A 22667-nucleotide genomic window follows, 5' to 3' on the forward strand; every position below is an offset into this window, starting at 1 on the left:
TAAAAAGCGATTGATTAATGTTAAACAATAGGCAAAACGAAAAATACTCGCTCTCATTTTTGTGGTAAAGCTCTTTAAAGAATAGACACACGCAAGCTGTAGGTATAACGTCGCAAGTTGATATATAATAATAGATCATTAGTGAAACATGTATTTTGTGCTTTGATTTAGGGAAATTAGGACCTCATTTAGGTCCTAACTGTCGTTTAATCGTCAAGGATTTATAGTTATTAACATTCAGTAATTCAAAGCCATTCCCTAAATCATCCCTGAATGAGCATAAACAAAGGGGTAAAACATGTCTAAAAACTCTTACATGAATCTGATTTCATTCAGGCTTTACAACCCCGTCATTTATAAAAGCTGTTTATAATGCGTTTCCATTTTGGATCACTATATTTAAATATTAGTCTTGAGCCCGCTTGGATAAATGTCATTTCTGATGGGAGCCAAACCAAATAAGATTTTGCTGATGAAGCCATACTAACAAAGTGTCGCAGTTCTGTAAATGTTTTCTGTAAATATCCATGCAGCATAAGAAATGGAAATAGGTCTTGTATTCAGTGTCTTTACTTGCCAAAATGTTGGGGAGGGGGAAGCTAGAGATTTTACCGACTGTTTTTAGTCAATAATTGGCACAATGTCCTTTTCGAATACAATATGTAAAATCGCTGCACAAGTCGGTAAAACTGCTGCATTTACCAACCGAGATTTAGATTACAGTACATATCACATCACTATTTTAATGCTGTTTATTTAAACCAATGGAAAATTCTGGCACCATCCATAAAATCATGGCAGGAGTCGGTAAAACTGCTGCGTTTACCGACTAAGTCCAAGATTTCTGTAGATGACATGTCAGTATTTTCGTGGTCTTTATTGAACTGAACAAAGAATTTTACCGACTTATTTTTTTTTACCGAGTAATCAAAACATTGGGGGAGGGGGATCCCTCCCCCTCCCCATACCTGAGGGCCCTGCTTGTATCCATACTCAGTACCGAAGGTACTTCTCTACCCTCATCATAAAAATCAGTTATATCAACCAAGCCGTACAAGATTTTCTCACTTAGCCGTACAGGATCTTTTAAATGTACTTTTGAATCATTATTCTGAGGGGAAAAAGGAGAAAGTATGCACATGATTCACCCTCCCGAGGGTGGGGAATGCTTTCTGGTATTAATTCCAGCAAAGATTTGTTTTGCCCAAATGTGTATTTTCTGTTCTTTTCATAAACAGTTGAGAGGCTAGATTTTTTATTATTATTTTTTTTTTTTTTAAGAATATAGTTGAACAAGATTTTCATATCAAGAAAGTGTCTCAGTTCTGTAAATGTGTCGCCCATGCAGCATCAGAATTAAAAATAGGCCTAGTACCCGATACTCAGTATAGCACGTACTTTTGTACCTTATATATTTTTGCTCCTTGAAAATTTAATCTTAAAAATCATTTCAAGTTTGCCAAATAAAGTGTTCGGGGTGTTTTTCCTTCTTCTGGGTTCTTATCAAAGAGTGAGTGTAATTTTGTAATAAGCTTAATAATTGCACGGGCCAGTGGGTCAATAATGATTTAGTCTTCTTTCACAGGCCTAGGAGCCTTTGTGAGAATCAATCAGTAGCTTGAATTGATTGTGTGTTTAATTAATTATGAATAGATTTGATCCTACTGCCGCTAAACTGCTGATTCAACAAACCTCATTTTTCAACTCTTTCTTTTTATTATCATTATCTCACCTTCTTGTTTTTTTGTTTTCGCTTTTATTATTAAGTCACTTTCTTTTTTGTTTGTCACATAAACTTGCGAACAATTTTTCCATCAATGTTTCAATTACTTCCGAATTTAATCTGTATGTGTACTTCCGATGATAGTGCAATAAGCTCACGTCGAAATTCCCCCATCTTGTAAATTTTTGATAAAAAACTGTTGTTTTTTTTAATTCGTTTAACGTAACACACGAATAACGAAACATATGATAAGTAGGCTAAACAATAGATGGTGTCATGCTAAAACTTAAAAGACTAATAAGTTGAATATTCGTTTTGTAGTATCATGATGGCATACGTATTAATATAAAAAGATTTATAAAATCAAATCATATCATTATAAAATATATTAAATTTTGTTTATATTTGAAGGTTCCATGGATCCGTGATTTAACCTCGTGACAACTAGTGTTTCAACGCATCGCTGATAGCAATTCTTGCCATGCAACATCTATATTATTTATTGTTAAGCGATAATATTTAACTGTTACACGGTCATTTTGCTGAGTGTAACTTTATTGCCTCAACACATATCTCCATTTTTATCCCAATAAGATTAAGCACAGAAAAATATAGACATTTTTGTTTCCTATATTACACAAATATTCAAAAAGGGACCTCCCTCACCTTTTTAATCTATTGGTTTTCATGTTAGCAAATGCACTGTAAAGTATATTCTATTCAAAGTTTCCGCACAATGTTTGTACGCTACCTTCTATTTCTGCTTCGCAATTAATTGATTCCTTGTTTGAAATTTATTTTGTTATCTTGTTGGCTCTCTTTAAGAGTTTGTAATACTCTTTTGGAAATAAATACCTCGATCTTCAAATGACCTTTTCTAAGCTCGCACTTAGTTTTGCAATTCAGCATAGCCTAGAAAAATGCGACAGTACGTGTCTAGTGTGCTTATAATCTGCATAGTCTTATGGTCTATAGTCTTCAGTGTAGTAGACTAAAGAAGTACCCATCACTGAATCCACTGATCACCGAATCCATAATATATTTTTCAAAATCGCTAGAAGCTGGTGAATAATCCCAAGAAACCACAATTTTCAATAGTAAAATCCTTAGAAGGCCCCTCCTATCGCATTCTTTTAGTTTCCCGAATCGCTAGCAAAGCCTTGTTATGCAGACTTTTAAGAGCAGTTATTCAAGACACTTTATTTTGAAACTGAGGACCAGTTACTTTACTAAAGTACTTCTGTAACGTTTGAAACAATACTTTTTAATTAACGAATAGTAAAGTTTGGGCTTGATTGATAGATTCCTGTGCCATACTTCAGAATCTGGACCATATGAAAGAGTCAAATGACTCATGGTGCAGATGTATCAGAACTTCTTATAGAGCTGCACCATTTTTATAAATGCGACTTGGTGAAACTATCATAAAGTAAAATACGGCACCCAAAAAGTGAACTTGGGTGCTGTTTCCGGAGTGGAAAGACTAGGAAACATGGAAAGGGTAGTCCTCTCTCTTGTATACTTTTCCTTAAATCCCCTTGTAATTTTCGGAAATTGCGGATTGACTAGCACAAGTAACAGGCTACTGCAACATTGTAGAGATTTGTTTTCTAAAGCTCATGATAATATTCACGTGCACTCTGTAAATTCATATCAGTTATTCCATCTTAAGTGCCATATACTACCAAAAAATGGCATTTCGTTACAGCAGTTTGTGGAGTAGAAATTCTGGAAAGTATGAAAAGAGCACAATACAAATCTACATGGTCAAAACCAATAACCAGAGGTTGTTTTCCTTCCTTTTTATTGATATCCGTCTCAGCACCTTTAGTAACCTAGCAAAGAGCAAACCACAACCCTTAGTATACGAAAGCTTAAAAATGCGTTTTGAAAAAACCAAAAAACCTGTCCAGTGAGAAGCACTATTGGTTGAAAATACTATTACTTTGAGGACTCGGGATTTTCTCTTCTGTTTTGCTTCTGGTTTTGTGGGAAAAAGTATCTGTGGTAATATTACTTTGAAAAGTTAGGAATAAACTGTCTTAGAAACTTTAAAAGGGGCTCATTGGGTTGGAAATTGAAAGGGCTAGTAACCTTTTTTCTATAGTCGCAAGTGATTGGAGGGTAACCACCCTCTCCCCAGTGCCCATCATTTCCCAAAATGCTTCCAATGAAAATCTTGAGATAGGTATTTTGTTCAGCGTAGTTGAAAGGTCTGGGAAGTATGTCTTTGAGACGGATGGAGGCTTATCAGATTAGTAATCGGGAGTTCTAGTGCCCATTTTAAGAGTCAAAGTGATCAGAGGGTAGCAACGCCACACAAACACATATATCGTACTTTCCCGAAATGCATCTGAAGATAATTTTGAGATCGGCATTTGTTGAAAAACAATCCAAAGATCACATAACAAGGCCTTTATGGTTGACACAGCCCCCCAGAGTCTGGGGGTAAGGGTTGTTAGTTATGTCCCGAGGGCATATATAGTTTTTGTGGAAGGAGTGGTCGTGTAAACTTTATAGGATGCTCATTTGATTGGAAATGTATATCTAAAGTTCCCTTTTAAGAATCAAAAGTGATGGTGGGCAACTAGCCCTCCCCCTCGCTCTCTGACATCCTCTGTTCCCCAAACTTATCCGATCGAAATTGTGAGAAATTTTGTTCACCATAGTCCAAAGAGCATATAATAAGCCTTCAGGGTGGACACAACTAGTGTTGTAACTGGTAAAATTAGCCACGGTAAAATTGAGTATTTCACCGTAATTTTACGGACTCCCTGAATTGGTATCTTGCCTATTTTATGCACTTTACGTATTTTACCTATTTTACCGGTATCTTACATATTTTATTGCAATTTTCACAGCACAAAAGCGTGAAGAGGCTGGTAGCAACAGGCTTGGAAATGATTTTGTTCTGTGTTTACCTGTATTACCCAGTTTAAAAGGCCGTCTGTCTCACTTCAGGTTCTCGTTAACAGAACAATAAAGTATATTATAATACAGGTAATTATGATTTCGAAACGGTGGAAAACTAGCTGAAAAAAAGTATATTAATTCTGTGATATGTTAAAGAAAGAAAGGGCTAAAAGCTGGATTGACAAATGACAAACAAGAAAAAATAATAAAATTAAATATTCGAGAAAAACAAGGGTAATGTCAGCCAGTGAAAAGAAAAGAAGCGAAAATGACAGAAGCATATATTTTGTCAGGGACTTTCGCCCAGCAGTCTTCAGACCTCAAAAAAAAAGAAGTAAAACTACTCTTTGAAGTAGCTCTTACCAGAGCAAAAGAAAGAATGGATCAAACAAATCAAGCCATAATAAATGAAAGATTATTCACCAATTAGACTGGGCAAGAACTCTTTGCTTAGAGATTGATTTAGCTTGTCTACTGATTTAAGCTTCATTAGAAGTGAGGTCAGATGATCTTAATTTAAACTGAAGGAATACTATTATTTGAACCCTTTAGTTCTAAATTATTGTAAATTGGGTTTATAGGAATATCCCCAGTATTTCTATTTCAAGCAAGGTCTCTATTTCCAGATTTTTAATTTTAATTGCCTTCCTAAAAGACTGTGGGAAGCCATTAGCTTCAGATATTAAAATTACCTCATCGCAAAGAATTTATTGATCTGGATTTTCAACGATGTTGAGGGCCTAAGCAGAATTAATATCCTCATTTTTATTTAAATTTCCTCATCCCAGAGAAATCCTGTGTTCATACCGTCGTTTCCCGGGAGCCAACGATTACTCTCCTCTCCAGAAAATCACCCCCCCCCCCTGGAGAACTCCCCACGGAAATTCTCCCATCCTTCCCTGGATAATTCCGGATATTCATTAGAAGGGAAATTGAAATTTCTACTCTCATGTTCAAGTCAGAGGCAATCGTATAGCATTACTTGTGGCATAGACCCATAGGGTTTCAAAATATTAATATTTCTTCATTTAGGTTATATTATGCAGGGTTTTCAGAAAATGAAAATAAAAATGAAAATAATATTGAATACAAGATCAAATTTTTTGATAAAACAATTTTTTTTTCGATTACACTCGCTTTAGAGATTTTGATAACAAAATAATTTTCTTCCACATAATTTTTATTATTTTTCTTCATAATGTGTGAGTATGTAAACTCCAAGGGCAGGTTGGAGTCTTTAAAAAAGAGGTGAAACGTCTTCAATGAACTGGCGCTTCGAACTTCTTGGTTTTCTATTCAGTGATTATTGCTTTACTCTCAAAACCCTGCACACTATAAACTATTTTTTTAAAAGGTTAATTGTTTTTACCGTCTTATACATTAAAACTACCTAAATTATACATTAACACTACCTATTATAATTATAAATTATACCAATTATAAATTATACATTAACACTACCTAAACTACAAATGTTTAGTTATTACACCATCTTTTAAACCACTTAATCATACGCCCCAATCCCTATAGCAAATTGGAATTAGTAAGGTATTGACAAATAGTCTTATATTTTGGTTCTGTTTGGTAATCATATCAGATTTCTTATAAGTGCAGGCTCAGTAAAACAAATCTGTCATGCTTTCTTCATATTATGTTAGACCACTTAAAAACTGCTGTTTCATGTAGCCAATATGTTGAAAAATGTCTAAGCTGACAGAAGAAATATGGTGCATGGAAAAATTGTTTAGGCTAGACTTTTTTTTATCCAACTTAATTGTGACAAATCAATGCTCGCAGATTAAATAACTTTGACAAAATAAATTTAAAAATGAAATAATAAATTTGAAACCAATGTTTAACCTTTGTAGGCTATATCCTAAAACCATAGAAAGAAATTAGGCTAGCCTAGCCTACCATCTTCAAGGATCCAAAAAAGGCTTAAAATTAAATTTGAAGGAAAAGCAGGAAAATTCTAGTTTAGCTACTTTGGTAAAATTCTACTAGGCTAGCCTAGGCCTATAGCTACTTTTGGCTATCTTGGAATGGGTTTAGGGTAGGAAAATGAAACTTTCAGGGACTGGTCTACAGGCCAAAGTATGCCCTGGGAAGGTATTTTGAAGTAGCCTACTGGTAAATATATACCAAATCATATTAGTGAATTAGGAATAAAGTGAATACACCATTTGATGCCTTTTTTATGCTGATTACAAATATAATAATCATTTCTAGCCTATTGGAAATGATTTTCAGCCCCCCTAACCTAACCCCCACCCCATGTGTGCAAATATATATCCTGAATTGACATATAGCTTATAGGGGAGGGGGGCTAAAATTCATTTCCAATACAAATGGTGGTAAAATTCTACTTTAGTTACTTTTGGCTAGGCCTATCTTGGAAAGGGGTTGGGTTAGGAAAATAAAACTTTCAGGGGTGGATGTACATGCTAAGGTATGGGTAAATATTTGCCAAATCATATTATTGAGTTAGGAATAAAGTGAATACACCATTCGTTGCCTTTTTTTATGTTGATTACGAATATAATAAGCATTTCTATCGGAAATGAATTTCAGCCCCCCCCTATATATGCCAATTCAGGGTTAGGTTAGGTATAGCCTATATGGGGGGAGGGGCTGAAATTCATTTCCAATAGAAATGCTTATTATATTCTTAATCAGCATAAAAAAAGGCATTGAATGGTGTATTCACTTTAGTCCTAACTCAATAATATGATTTCCTATATATTGACCAAGGTATGTCCTGAGAAGGTACTTTGAAGTACTTACCTCCACCATGGGCGCCCATATGGGGGCAGGGGGGGGCTCTTGCTCCCCTGGCTGAATGATGCTGCCTTATTTTTATATTTTTTTTCTGAGATTTCTATTATATAGCATTAAAAGTAGCAATTAGACGAAGTTTGCCCCCCCCTGGAATTCAGCTTATGGGCGCCCATGACCTCCACTCCTCCTCCCCCCTCTATATAATGATAAATTACTGCACATTACTAGTTGTTTTAACTCATATTTCATCCTATATTACTATCATAATTATAAATCACTGCTTACCTTACACAACTTCAGCTTTTAACCTTGTTCATTAAAATTTATTCCAAAATCCTATTTAAATCCTAAACCATTTAATTTCCTATCCTTGCTGACTATTCTCATGGTATAATAAAACCAGTTTTGTTGTAATGTCACAACTTTGCTTATCAGAAACCCTTACCCTTGAGGGTAGCAGGCACATGCCAAACACCTCTGTGTTGATAAGACCATTTAAACTGTATTAATTAGGGAAAGGATTTGACAAGAGAGACCAGTAAAAATAACCTAATCGTTTTTAGAGAACAAATTATGTCATGGGAAGATGTTTTTGAAATCCCTCTTCCACCCAAATTCAAAACTTTCTAAAATTCTACTTTAGAAGTTTTTAAATATTTCTAAAGCACTAATAGATAGAGCACTACAAATATCAGAATCGACTTCAGAGGACAAATTATGTTACGGGAAGATGTTTTTGGAATCACCCTTCCCCCCAAACTCAAAATTTTCCAAAATTCTACTTTAGAACCTTTTTAAATATTTGTAAAGCATTAATAGATAGAGTGCTAAAAACATCAGAATCGACTTCAGAGGACACATTATATCATGGGGAGAGTTTTTAAAATCCCCCTTCCCCCAAAACTCAAAAATTTCCAAAATTTTACTTTAGAAGCTTTTTTAACTATTTCTAAAGCACTAATAGATAGAGCACTACAAATTTCAGAATTGACTTCAGAGGACACGTTATATCACAGGAAGAGGTTTTTAAAATCCCCCTTCCCCCCTAACCCAAAATTTTATTTTAGAAGCTTTTTAAATATTTCTAAAGCACTAATAGATAGAGTGCTAAAAACATCAGACTCAACTTCAGAGGACACGTTATATCACAAGAAGAGGTTTTTAAAATCCCCCTTCCCCCCAAACTCAAAATTTTCCAAAATTCTACTTTAGAAGCTTTTTAAATATTTCTAAAGCACTAATAGATAGAGCGCTACAAATATCAGAATCGACTTCAGAAGACAAATTATGTTATGGGAAGAAGTTTTTGAAATCCTCCTTCCCCCCAAACTCAAAATTTTCTGAAATTCTACTTTAGAAGTTTTTAAAATATTTCTAAAGCACTAATTGATAGAGGGATATAAACATCAGAATTGACTTCAGATGACACATTTTGTTACGGGAAGATGTTTTTGAAATCCCCCTTCCCCCCACACTCAACATTTTCCAAAATTGTTACTTTAGAAAATTTTTTAAATATTCCTAAAGCGCTAAGACATAGAGCGTTACAAACATCAGAATCCACTTTAGAAGACAATTTATGTCATGGGAAGATGTTTTTGAAATCCCCCTTCCCCCCAAATCAAAATTTTCCAAAATTCTGCTTCTGAAGCTTTTTTAAATATTTCTAAAGTGCTAAGACATAGAATGCTACAAACAGCAGAATCAACTTTAGAGGGCAATTCATGTCATGGGAAGATGTTTTTGAAATCCCCCTTCCCCCCAAACTCAAAATTTTCCAAAATTCTACTTCAGATGCTTTTTTTAAATATTTCTAAAGCGCTAAGACATAGAGTTCTACAAACCTATTAATCGAATTTGAAAGAGAATTTATTTTAATTTACGATGTTTCTGAAATCCCCTTTCCCCCCACATTCAAAATTTTTGAAAGATCTAAAGCCCATCCTTTTTAACTATGTCAAAAGAAATACTGTATAAGAGTGATCAGTTAATAATAAAAGACTTTAGAGGCCACGTTACATCACGGGAAGAGGAGAATATATCTAAAGTAGAATTTTGGACAATTTTGAGTTTGGGGGGAAGGAGGATTTTAAGAAGCTCTTCCCGTGATATAACATGTCCTCTGAAGTCGATTCTGAAATTTGTAGTGCTCTATCTATTAGTGTTTTAGAAATATTTGAAAAGCTTCTAAAGTAAAATTTTGGAAATTTTTGAGTTTTGGGGGAAGGAGGATTTTAAAAACCTCTTCCCTTGACATAAATTGTCTTCTAAAGTTGATTCTGATGTTTGTAACTCTCTATGTCTTAGCGCTTTAGAAATATCTAAACAAGTTTCTAAAGTAACAATTTTGGAAAATTTCGAGTTTGGGGGGAAGGGGGATTTCAAAAACATCTTCCCATGACTTGAATTGTCTTCTAAAGTTGATTATGATGTTTGTAACTCTCTATGTCTTAGCACTTTAGAAAAATTTAAACAAGTTTCTAAAGTAACAATTTTGGAAAATTTTAAGTTTGGGGGGAAGGGGGATTTAAAAAAGATCTTCCCATAACATAAATTGTCCTCTAAAGTTGATTCTGATTTTTGTAGCACTCTATTTCTTAGCGCTTTACAAATATTTAAAAAGCTTCTAAAGTAGAATTTTGGAAAATTTTGAGTTTGGGGGGAAGGAGGATTTAAATAACCTCTTCCCGTGAGATAAAGTGTCCTCTGAAGTCTATTCTGATGTTTTTAGCACTCTATCTATTAGGTATTTATAAATATTTAAAAAGCTTCTAAAGTAGAATTTTGGAAAATTTTAAGTTTGGGAGGAAGGGGGAATTCAAAAACTTCTTCCCATAATATAATTTGTCCTCTGAAGTTGATTCTGGTATTTGTAGCGCTCTATCTATTAGTGCTTTAGAAATATTTAAAAAGCTTCTAAAGTAGAATTTTGGAAAATTTTGAGTTCAGGGGGAAGGAGGAATTCAAAAATATCTTCCCATAACATAATTTGTCCTCTGAAGTCGTTTCTGATATTTTTAGCGCTCTATCTATTAGTGCTTTAGAAATATTTAAAAAGCTTCCAAAGTATAATTTTGGAAAATTTTGAGTTTGGGGGGAAGGGGGATTTTAAAAACCTCTTCCGATGATATAATGTGTCCTCTGAATTCGATTCTGATGTTTATAGCACTCTATCTATTAGTTCTTTATAAATATTTAAAAAGCTTCTAAAATAAAATTTTGAGTTAGTGGGGAAGGGGGGTTTTAAAAACCTCTTCCTGTGATATAATGTGTCCTCTGAAGTCGATTCTGAAATTTGTAGCGCTCTATCTAGTAGTGCTTTAGAAATATTTAAAAAAGCTTCTAAAGTAAAATTTTGAAAAATTAAAATTTTGGAAAATTTTGAGTTTGGGAGGAAGGGGGGTTTAAAAACCTCTTCCCGTTATATAACGTGTCCTCTGAAGTCAATTCTGATGTTTTGAGCACTCTATCTATTAATGCTTTAGAAATATTTAAAAAGCTTCTAAAGTAGAATTTTGGAAAATTTTGAGTTTGGGGGGACGGGGGATTCCAAAAACATCTTCCTATAGGATAATTTGTCCTCTTAAGTCGATTCTGATCTTTGTAGTGCTCTATCTTTTAATGCTTTGGAAATTTTTTAAAAGTTTCTAAAGTAGAGCTTTTTACAATTTTTAGCTTGGGGGGAAGGAGGATTAAAAAAACAACTTCCCATAGCATGAAGTGTCATATGAAGTTGTGTCTGTTGTTTGTAGCACTCTATCTTTTTGGGCTTTAAAACTATCTTAAAAGCTTCTAAAGTTAAATTTTGTAAAATTTTGAGTTTGGGAGGAGGGGGGATTTAAATAACCTCTCCCCATGATATAACACGTCATCTGAAGTCGATTCTGATGTTTTTAGCACTCTATCTTTTAGTTCTTTAGAAATATTTTAAAAGCTTCTAAAGTAGAATTTTGGAAAATTTTGAGTTTGGGGGGAAGGGGGATTTTAAAAACTTCCCGTGATATAACATCTCCTCTGAAGTCGATTCTGATGTTTTTAGCACTCTATCTTTTAGTACTTTACAAATTCTTTAAAAGCTTCTAAAGTAGAATTTTAGAAAATTTTGAGTTTGGGTGGAAGAGGGATTTCAAAAACATCTTCCCATGACATAACTTGTTCTCTAAAAACGATTAGGTTATTTTTACTGGTCTCTCTTGTCAAATCCTTTCCCTAATTAATGTAGTTTAAATGGTCTTATCAACACAGAGATGTTTGGCATGTGCCTGCTACCCTCAAGGGTAAGGGTTTCTGATAAGCAAATTTGTGACATCACAACAAAACTGGTTTCACTATAACATAACAATAGTCAGCAAGGATAGGAAATTAAATGGTTTAGGATTGAAATAGGATTTTGGAATATATTTTAATGAACAAGGTTAAAAGCTGAAGTTGTGTAAGGTAAGCAGTGTTTTAAAATTATGATAGTAATATAGGATGAAATATGAATGAAAAAAACTAGGCTAGTAATGCTCAGTAATTTACTATTCTAGAGAGGGGGGAGGAGTGAAGTTAGGCGCTTCAAAGTAACTTCCTGGTACGAACCTTAGTATTTAGATCCACACCGGAAAGTTTTATTTTGCTATTCAAACACCTTTCCAAGATAGCCAAAAGTAAATAAAATAGAATTGTTGTACTTCATTTAAGCAGAAGATCTATTTTTCAAGGTTTCACTTCTATAACTCACAGATTTTAAAGGTCATCAAAGGTCACAACTCTCTAGAGGGAGAAGGAGTGGAGGTAGATACTTCAAAATACCTTCCCAGGACATAATTTAGCCTGTATACCCATCCTTGAAAGTTTCATTTTTCCTAACCTAACCACTTTCTAAGATAGTCAAAAGTAGCTAAAGTAGAATTTTATGCTACTTTTTGCTATCTTGGAAAGGTGTTAGGTTAGGAAATTAAACCATTCAGTAATGATTCCAGGGCAAAACAAAAAATATACTCTGGGAAGGTAGGCTAGGCTATTGTCAAGCTTCCATGTTAACCCTCTTCTGATTTCTAAGTCTTACAAATCTGAATACTTGACAGTTCTGACAGGTCTTGTCAGTCATTTTAAATTAATTTTTAGTTTCTTTTTTTCTTGTTTTAGTTCTCAAAATGCAATTCCTGTTATTTGAGTAGCCTAGAATTTTAAGCCATAGGCTGTCAATAGTTTTTTTTTTTTTTTTTTTGGAATTTTGGAAATGTATGTTCAGATATTTGAAACCTCATAAAATGGGATTGAAAAAACTTGTGAAGCTGAAAACAGTTTTCTTTTAGTTCATTTAAGTAGAAGATTTATTTTTCAAGGTTTCACTTTTACAACACAAAGATTTTTAAAGGTCAGTGCCCTCTAGAGAGAGAAGGAGTAGAGGTAGATACTTCAAAATACCTTCCTAGGACATACTTTAGTCTGTAGACCCATCCCTGAAATTTTTATTTTCCTAACCTAACCTCTTGCCAAGATAGCAAAAGGTAGCTAAACTAAAATTCTACCAGAAAAGCTATTAGGGTACAAATAAAGTGAATATTCCACTTGATGCCATTTTTATGTTCTTTATGAATATAATAGGCCTAATTGCAGTAATATTCTACTTTAGCTACTTTTGGCCACTAAAGTATATCCCAGGAAGGTATTTTGAACTACCTACCTCCACTCCTTCTCCCTCTACAGGGTCCTGAAATTTGCCTACTTGACAGGTCTATGCCTATTGAAACTTTGACAAAACAACATTTTACCTCAATTTTCAGTTATCACTTTCTTCTCTGGCTGTAGTTCTGAAAATGCAATTTGTTTTATTTAAGAAGAATTTTAAGCCATATCAATGTTTTTTCAAAATTTAGGAAATATATTTGCATATCTTTAGAACTTTATAAATTGAGATTGAGCAAAGTTTTGAAGTTGGAAACAATTTTGTTGTACTTCAGTTAAGGAGAAGATCTATTTTGCAAGGTTTCACTTTTATAGCATACAAATTTTTAAAGGTCATCAAAGGTCACAACCCTCTAGAGGGAGAAGGAATGGAGATAGGTACTTCAAAATAGTTCCCAGGATATACTTTAGCCTGTAGACCCATCCCTGAAAGTTTCATTTTCCTAACCTAATCCCTTTCCAAGATAGCCAAAAGTAGCTAATGTAGAATTTTACTACATTTAGGCCTATTATATTCAGAAAGAACATAAAAATGGCATCAAGTGGAATATTCAATTTATTTGTAAATAAATTATATCAACTGCTCCATATTTACCAAATTAATTATAGCAACTCCCTTCCATCTCAAATATAGCAAAAAAGCCAAATCAAAGTGAATAATGCAATTTTAGTGGGCAACCTCCCAGCCAAGGCACCTGGGGCAGCTTGCCCCTTATCCCCCCTGCCTTTCAATGGCTCTAACTGATAATGACAGGAAGGTTGTAGTTATTATCAGGGCTTTTGCACTGCAGTTTCTTCACAGGTGATGTCCCTTATAAATAACAAAAGGGTAAAGGTCTGGATTAGGAGCTATTGGGAAGGAAACATGATAAAATAAAACTATTCTTACTTCATAATATGCAGAATAATTGTGACTAACACATTTTGTAGGCTTATGCTGCTCCACTATACTTCACCTCCTCCCACATTCTTTTGCAAAGGCAATTGAAATAAAAAAAAAATCCATAAATAAAGACCATGCTTTAAATAGAGATACTGGTGATATTCCTTTAAACCAAAGTTACAATAACTTAAAATTAAAGGCTTCAAATAATGTTTTTCTTCATTAAGATTATCTGACCAAACTTTTAATGAAAATTAGGTCATTAAAAAGGCTAAGTCAATCACTAATCACAGAAGTCTTGCCCAGTCTAATTGGCGAATAGCCTTCCATTTACTATGGCTTGTTTTGTTTGATTCAATCTGTCTTCTTGCCAGGGTTGCTACTCCTAGTGATTTATCACTATTTCTACTAATTTTTTATATTGCCTAAGCAAAAAAATTACTAAATTACTGCACAAATCACTAGATTTTTGAGGAAAATCACTAAAGTCTAGTTATATTTTTTCACCAGGTGGCAACCCTGCTTCTGCTCTGTTAAGAGTCACTTCAAAAGGTTAGTTTTCCTTCTTTTCTTGGAGCACTGAAAATGGATGGGTGGTATTTCATCATTTTAAATTATAATTACCTGTAGCCTACTATAATACACTTTATTTTTCTGATAATGAGAGACTGAAGCCAGATGGCCTTTTAAACCAGGTAATACACCTATCCACAAAACAAAATCATATCCAAACCAGTTTTTGTCAGCCTCTTTGCACTTTTGTGCTGTGGAAACTGTAAGCTGTCATAAAACATGTCAGTAAAATATGCAGGATACCAGTAAAATACATAAAATAGGTAAATTGTGTAAAATTATGGTAAAATACCCAATTTTACCATGACCAATTTTATCAGTTACTTCACTAGTCTATACTTTTGATGTATTTTTGATTGTACCCATATGTTATGTTTGTTTTCCTGCATTCACTAATGCATTGTTACAACAGTTTGTTTGCAGTACAACAGACTAACTTCAGTGAATTCCCAGACTCCATTAAGCCCTCTGCCAATGATGCAGCTAATACTGCTAGTAACAACTCACTGCAGCACCAACCTTCATGAGACCAGCTCAGCTATACATACTAATCCTCCTCCCCAATCTACTCTAAGGTTCACTCTTTACTACTTCCCACAAGGCTTTACTTTCCTTTAAATCTTTTCATATAACCACTGCTCATCCCATTTGAGGACAACCTGATTTTTATTAGGCCCCATATGGATGGCTAAAAAGCACAAGCTATGGCAATCTGCTGTCCTCCTGTAAAACATGGCCTAGCCACCTTAACTATTCTTTCATTATAGCCAGGAAAGTGGGGTCAAGTCACAATTTTCATGTTGCATATTGTTTGATATATGATCATTCAAATAAGTACCTGAGACTGTCCTTTGAAAGCACCACAATTCAGAGACCTACTTAACCCCTGTTGTTACCATGGCTTCCAGTTATCTAGTCTTGGTTTGCAGAATCCTATTTTTATTTTTCAATTTTTTTTCAATTGTAAAAGAATATTCTACCCAGTTGATTGATTTTCCTACTACCTTCCATCATCTCTTTATCCTCATTTGTTCTTAGTCTAAGCAATTTAGTCTTCTTAAGATTTATTTTCAAACCTATCTTTGCATTCAGAACCCTCAAAACCTCCAAAGTGCATTTATTAGGCTATTATTTTTATATAAAATGATTAAATTAATCTAAGTATGGGAGAACTTTACCATCTCATTTGATTCTATGTACTCCTATGTCCTCACTTCCTACCTTAATTGGAGAAAGATTATTCTCATACATAGACCTAGTCACTTTAAGTGTACTTCTCTGGTATACCATACAAAGACCTTCATTAAAACTTTTCTATCAGCTGAATCAAATACATGTTCATAATCTGTAACCTGAGGACTAAAGGGATTTGATGTTCCATACACTTTTCTGTTATTAGTCTAAAAGTGAAAATTTGGTTGACATATCCTTTTCCCTTCCTAAAACTACTCTGTTCTTCTCCTGAAGCCTTATCTGCAGTATCTCTAAATCTAGTTAGTATCATTATGTTCAATAATTTGCCTCTTAAAGAAATCAAACTAATGTCTCTGTAATAGCCAAACTCATCCTCATCATTTTTCTTATGAGATGTTTCATTAAAATTTTTCTAATATCCTTTGGTAATTCCTTTTTTTTAATGTTGTATTCTTAATCCTCAATAATTTACCTCCAATTTTGTAATGACTATTTCAAAAATTAATTTACTATACTATCAGCACCTGAGACCTCATTGTTTTAATCCTTTATTACTATCTTTAACCTTTACCTCCCCTTTCAAAATAATTTGCAATTACCTATCGCTAAATTCAGTCATTTGGAATGGGGTGAAGTTCTCAATGTTCTACTGCTATGTTTTTATTTTTGCTCAGTTGTCCAAAAAGGTTCCAGATTCTCTTTTTGAGCCAATTTTTTTGCTTATCTCATTGACTGTTTTCGACTTGTAGCTATGAATGTGAAAGGTTAGTATTTGATATTTATTCTTGCATTTTTCTGATATATTATTGATTTTACCTCACTGCATTTTAACAAATAGCTGTTTTTTTTAGTGACATTCTATTGAGGTGGTTGCTTCTAGGTGATTTTGTTTACAAGTTCCTAAAAACCTAAAAGATGACTGAAAGGCGAAGTGGAAATAGAGGGGATACAAACCAGAAGTTTATCTGTGGAGTCATTGAAGGTAATTTTTTTATCTTTTTGTGCTTTTCGTTCTCTGATGCTGCAACCGTTTGCCCTGAATTTTTTTTATTAATATTATTTGGGAACTGACATCTTGTGAAGAGACAAGTCTTGAGATCTGTGATTTTTTTTCTTTTGGCCTAGGCTTAGCTTTAGTGCATCAAATAGTGGTATTTAAAATGGGTAGGAATGGTAGGAATGGGTAGGAATTTAAAATGGGTAAAAATGGGTAGGTTCAAGTCTGCTAAGCTGCATATCTTTCATTTACTGACATTTCAGTTTTGCCTAGTTGTATGTAACCTTTCTTTTTTAAATGTTACTTCGCCATAATACATTAATACCCTTTTGCTTGTATAACTTGTTTGATAATAAATATTTTGGAGAAGAAGGCAATAATATAGGGTAAATAAAAAACTAATGTTCTAGTAAAATTAAACAACAATAAAGGGTGCTATTTCTTTTTGACTAGATTATTTCTTTTAGAATTTTGTTAATTATAAAAATTATCTTCAGTGCAGTTTTTATGTATGTATGTATTTCCAAAAATAGCCAAAAAAACAGAACATAAACATAACAAAACCAACAAAAAAACACATATAGATGAAACAGAAAAAAAAACATACTTATATATGAATCTTCATGAAATACATATAAAGAGAAACATCTTTCATGATGTATCAGCCCTTCTTCAACATACTTAGCCATATTTCTTAATGCCATTTTAACTTGTGATCCTACAATCCCTTCCACCCACCTTCTATCTGCCAACACTAACGAAAAACACTCATTTCTCAGATCCACCAATTCCTTACAATTCCCCCAAAATGAAAAATATCGTCATCATCTTCCCGACACATCGGACAAGGGACTGAGTTAACACTATGACCTCTAAGTTTCCTCTCCCTTTCCCCAATATCAATCGACCCTCCCCTTAAACTTAAAACCCATTTTATTTCTTCCTATTTCAACCCCAACTTAAAATAAACTTCTTTCCCCCACGTGTCCTTCACTGTATTATACAGACTCAGAGATCCCGAAGCCTCCTTCCATGCCTGCTACTGCTGTATTGCTTGCTTTTTCTTTTACCTTTATTTTACCTTATCAGCCACTTTATCCGAATTCGATCCCTGACCTTCATTCCAAAAATATGAATATGCTACTTCATCTAAAATTTTCGTAATTTGTTTGCGGCCAACCTACGTCTAACATATCCTTCAACAAACTAAAATACCCTTCTTTCGCTAGCCTACTTTTACTTCTTAAAATTTGTATCCAAAACTTCACCATTCTTATTAACCTATCTTTTCTTAACCTAGTTAATCTCAAATCCCCCTTCTGTACAACACTGTGAGTGGATTTATAGGCCCGAAGAATTCTCCTAAAATAATTTTTTTGCATTCTCTCCAACTCCTCACTTTCTCTTAAACCCCACAGCTCACACCCGTAATGCATAACCGGGAGAAGTTTAGTCCTAAATAAATAGTCATGCATTGCTAAGTCCCTAATCTTTCCAACCTCACTTTTTAAAACTAAATTCATGCACATATTTCCCTTTTGTGCTTAACCTCCTGTGCATACTTACCATTCAAAAAATAAACTTAACCCCTAAATACACGAATTCTTTTTTAATCTCTATAAAATCACCTTTAAATCTAAATTCATCATCTTTCCTTAATTTTTCATTTTTCCTAAAAACTACAATTACCATCTTCTTCTTATTTAATTCTAATTTTGTCATATCCAAATGTTCCTCCATTATGTTTAATAATGTTTGCATTTCTTTTGCCGATTGTGCTATGAGAGCAATATCTTCAGCAAACAAAAGCATGCATATTTTTGAAACACTTATCAGTACTTCCGGAGCGCTTTTCTCCTTGAAGAAATCAACTATATCATTAATATACATGTTGAACAAAATCGGTGACAGTGTTCCTGGATACCTACCTAGTATTCTAACAACTAGGCCTACTGAACTATATGTTCCTACATTTAATCTAGCAAAATTTACAGGCAGCCCTATCTCCAAAAGTCGCTTAACTAGCATAGCTCTTATCATATTATCAAAAGCCCCTTTTACGTCCAGGAATGCTACGTACCCTATCCCCTCTTTTCATAATTCCTTTTCTAACTATACTATGCAAAATAAAAACCTGCTCTACTGTACGCCCTTCTTTCCTCAACCCTCCCTGCTCCTCTATTAATTTCCCTAATTCTTCTAGCCATTTTCTTAGCCAACTATCTACTATCTTACAAAAACTATTACTAACTATGGGAGAAGACTTGATCAGTCGATAGTTCGAGAATTCTTTGCTGTTTCCTTTTTTATGTAATGGTACAACTATAGATGTTGTCCATTCTATTGGCCAGCTGCACAATAAAAATATATGGCTAAAACGGCAGTTAAAACGAGTATGTATACTTCTTTTGCCTTTTCCATACTCGTAGTGGAATTCCGTCTCGGCCTGTATCTTTTTCTTTAGCTGATTTCAAAGTCTCCCATATCTCCTGTTCCGAAATTGGTGCTATCAATTTCGTGTCTCCTTCTATCAGGATCCAAAAGCTATAATTTCTGGTAAAATGTTTTGGAGATCTTCCATTCGGTTTCCGTTTACCGATTGTGTCCTGAGGGGCTGTTCCCACTGTTCAGGTTCCAAAGAACATGTCTTTTGTGGCTCTCCCTTCAGTGATCTATGTACAGCTTTCCAGAATCGACGTGTATCTTTTCCCCTGAATCGTTTGATAAGTTCTTTTTCTTTTTTCGCTGCTTCGCATTTTTTTTTCTCTCTTATCATCTTTTTATACCGCTTTCTATTCTCTCTGTAAATTCTTAAATTATTCTTTATTCCTTGTGGTTGGGATGAACGTACTTTCCTCAGGCTCTCTTGTACAATGAGTCGAAGACCCTCACGCTCGTAATCAAAAAATTTTTCGTCGATTTCTTCTCTTTCTGTAGTTCGCATATCTGCCTCAGCGATTCTTCTAAGTTGCATACTACTTCACTTACTTTGCTCACTTCAGCTAACTCAATAATCTTCTCCATTTCTTTTTCTAAATTTTCTTTTCTTACATTAACCTTAAATAAATCTTCATCATAAATATCTACTACTCTCTATTTTTATATTTTTTCTTAAATCTAGTACACTTTTTTCCGACACCTTTTCTGTAACCTTGTTTTTCCGTCGACGATCTTCCACTCTGATCTCTAACAGCAATGGCAAATGGTCGGAGCCAAGTATTCCCAGGCCCTCAAAATCCACACAGCACGACAAGAGACCATCAACTAAAATATAATCAATTAAACTTGGGTTCTTACCATAAAAACATGTAAACTCTCCTATCCCCTTATCCTTTCCAACCCTCCCATTAACCATAATCAAACCATAGTCCCCACAAAATGTAAAAGCTTACTTCACCAAGTGTTCTTTCTCCTTCCCTTGTCCTTTGTATGCCTTCCCCTTTCTTCTTCTTGAATTGAAGGATCTGTAAAATTAATACCATCACAAGTATCACGTTGTTCTAAAAAATCGGCCGTGTACGCATTATAATCCCTCATAAATATAAATCCCATGCTCTGGTACTTCAAACTTAGAGCAGCCATTTCCTCAGACAGAAGTTTCCAAGTATCTTCGTTTGAATATGAGCTATAGACTGAGGCGTAAATATAAGGAACCTAACAGAATATACAATACTGAGCAGTTTAAACGAAGCATAATCCATAACACTCACAGATTTACTAGGTAGCCTTTTAACTGAAGCAAACGTTTTGTCTTTAACGAACACAAAAGGCCCCCATACGTTCTACTATTTCTACTTATTTTTCTGCATGCTTTAAATGCTTCATATCCCTCAGTATTCAAACTTTCTTCTACACCTTTTCACGTCTCTACAATACCCAATATGTCCAAATCGTTTGTTTTTTTAATCCTTTTCAACTTTTCACTTGTGAGACCTTGAATATTCCAATGACCAAACAAAAAACGTTCAAATTGTTTCCAATGGCCCGCGAGTTCCTATTTTTCACTGTTTTCTCTATCATTCTCCATTCTTGCTTCCTTACTTGCCTCTTGTTCTACACTACTATTGAGGCTTAGATCTCGTTTATTCGAGTTCTGATTGTCGTTATCCTCGCCCTTGCTCCCAAAAGCTGATCCAAATTCTGACTCAACAATTTCTATTGACAAGGATCTTATTCTTGTGTCTCCTGATTGAGACCGGAAACTGCTTGTTCTTTCTCGGCGAGTTTGGGAGCTCGTTCCCCCCGCTGGATTGCTTGCGGCTTCAAATTGAGTACGTCAATTATATGATCGCAGAGTGCCAGTTTCTCTGTTCGTAAGTGGTTTCATTAACTATTAACTTTATTCCCTTCCACTTAGGTTTCAGGTTCTTGGTGCGTGCCTCTAGGTGTATTGGTTTTAATTTGTTTCTAATCTCTCGTTCTTCAGGTGAATAATCCGGAGTCACAAACACTTGCTTCTGTCCAAAAACTCTCCCGTTATGCAAAACAATGTCTCTTTGATACGCATTTGAAAACCGAATAAGTGTAGGACGTGGTCCCGATTTTGATGGCAGTCTGAAAACATCCGGTAAATCGTGAGGTCGAATATTACTTTGGGGAACCGTTCTTGCAAGATAATGCGCTAACTCTTCTTTGAAAGAAATATCGGCTTTGCTTTCCTGCAACCCATAAATTACTAAATTCTTTCTTCGAGCTTCCTTCTCGAGAATTCGTATACGGGAGTCCTGGAGTGTGCTTAGTTTCTCAGTGTTTTGGAGTCTTGTTTTTACTGCAGATGTTTCCGATTTTATTACCGTTATTTCAACTCTTAATTCATTTGACAAATGTTGTATTACCCCACTTGCTGAGTTCTGAGCCTCTTGCAGGCTATTTAGCTTCAAATTCATCGCTTGTAACTTTTCGGATAATGCCTGAATCAATGCTAAAGTAACTTCCGTCATCTCGAAGCCTAATAAATAAGCAAACACAGAAACTTACTTACAAGGGGGGATATATTTGTGACCCCTGTTTGTTTCGCACGTTTACTGTTTCTCAGGTGGGATAACTTCCCGAATATTCATAAATCACACTTTTTTTTAGCACTTCTTTCGGCGGAAAATACTTAAGTCTTTATCTCCCACACCAAGCTTATCTCTTCCACTAATCTGTTGAAGTTTACTATTTAACTTATTGCGAAACCTCTATAATTGCTGGATTAATTGAAGTTCATGACAGTGAAATAATGAAATTCCGAAGCGAGTTCTGAAATTCAATAAGTTCAAAAACAGGCGCTTTCTCTTCGAAGACTCGAAGGACTTCGAATATGTTTATATGTTATATTTTAAAATTGTTATCAATTCCTGCTTCTTTTAAAAGTTGTATGTGTTTCTCTCCCTCCTTCTCTCTCTCTCTCTCTCTCTCTCTCTCTCTCTCTCTCTCTCTCTCTCTCTCTCTCTCTCTCTCTCTTCCTTTCTCTGTCTTTTTTCTGTAATATCAAATGCTTTGTTTTTTTTTTCACCTTAGGTTTTTTCATAATCTTTTCTCTTCTTTAATATATGGGACTGAAAAAGTGTGTTTCTTTTTTAGGTTTTTACGGTCGTCCTTGGACCCTTGATCAGCGAAAAGACTTGTATACAAAGTAAGTTATTGTCAAAGTGATTAATGATTTTGCCGTCGTGAGGCTAATAACATATCTAAAGCAGCTAACTTTTGGTATTCAAATGGAAGTGGTGAGTTCTAGCATAATAACAACAGAAGATTGTGCCATATTAAAGTGCCGATTTGGGCAATTTAATGGCTCAAAACAGCAGCTTTGGTCTGTAGAAGAATACAACTGTAGAGGAATTTTGAGATAGTTTTTGCGGGGTGGCATCCATCATAACTTTTTTTTTCTGCAGTTTTGTCATTACATATTATTTATTGTATTAGTAGGCTAATTTTAAAACGTTTCTGTG

The 22667-nt window shown here is 34.4% G+C and overlaps 1 protein-coding gene across 2 annotated transcripts in view; it reads left to right on the plus strand.

Moving 5' to 3' along the window:
* Nucleotides 1-6165: 6165 nt before the first annotated feature.
* Oga (O-GlcNAcase) overlaps nucleotides 6166-22667 on the plus strand; it is a 142452-nt gene continuing 125950 nt past the window's right edge. For both annotated transcript variants that reach the window (XM_089090807.1, XM_089090808.1), the window contains exons 1-3: nucleotides 6166-6184; nucleotides 16589-16719; nucleotides 22300-22351. In XM_089090807.1, the coding sequence (XP_088946933.1) occupies nucleotides 16653-16719; nucleotides 22300-22351 (119 nt within the window). In that variant the 5' untranslated portion in view covers nucleotides 6166-6184; nucleotides 16589-16652. The remainder of the gene's footprint in view (nucleotides 6185-16588; nucleotides 16720-22299; nucleotides 22352-22667) is intronic.

This window comes from Artemia sp. Qi Xiang Cuo, chromosome 6 (assembly GCF_049724085.1).
Source record: "Artemia sp. Qi Xiang Cuo chromosome 6, ASM4972408v1, whole genome shotgun sequence".
Classification (NCBI taxonomy): domain Eukaryota; kingdom Metazoa; phylum Arthropoda; class Branchiopoda; order Anostraca; family Artemiidae; genus Artemia; species Artemia sp. Qi Xiang Cuo.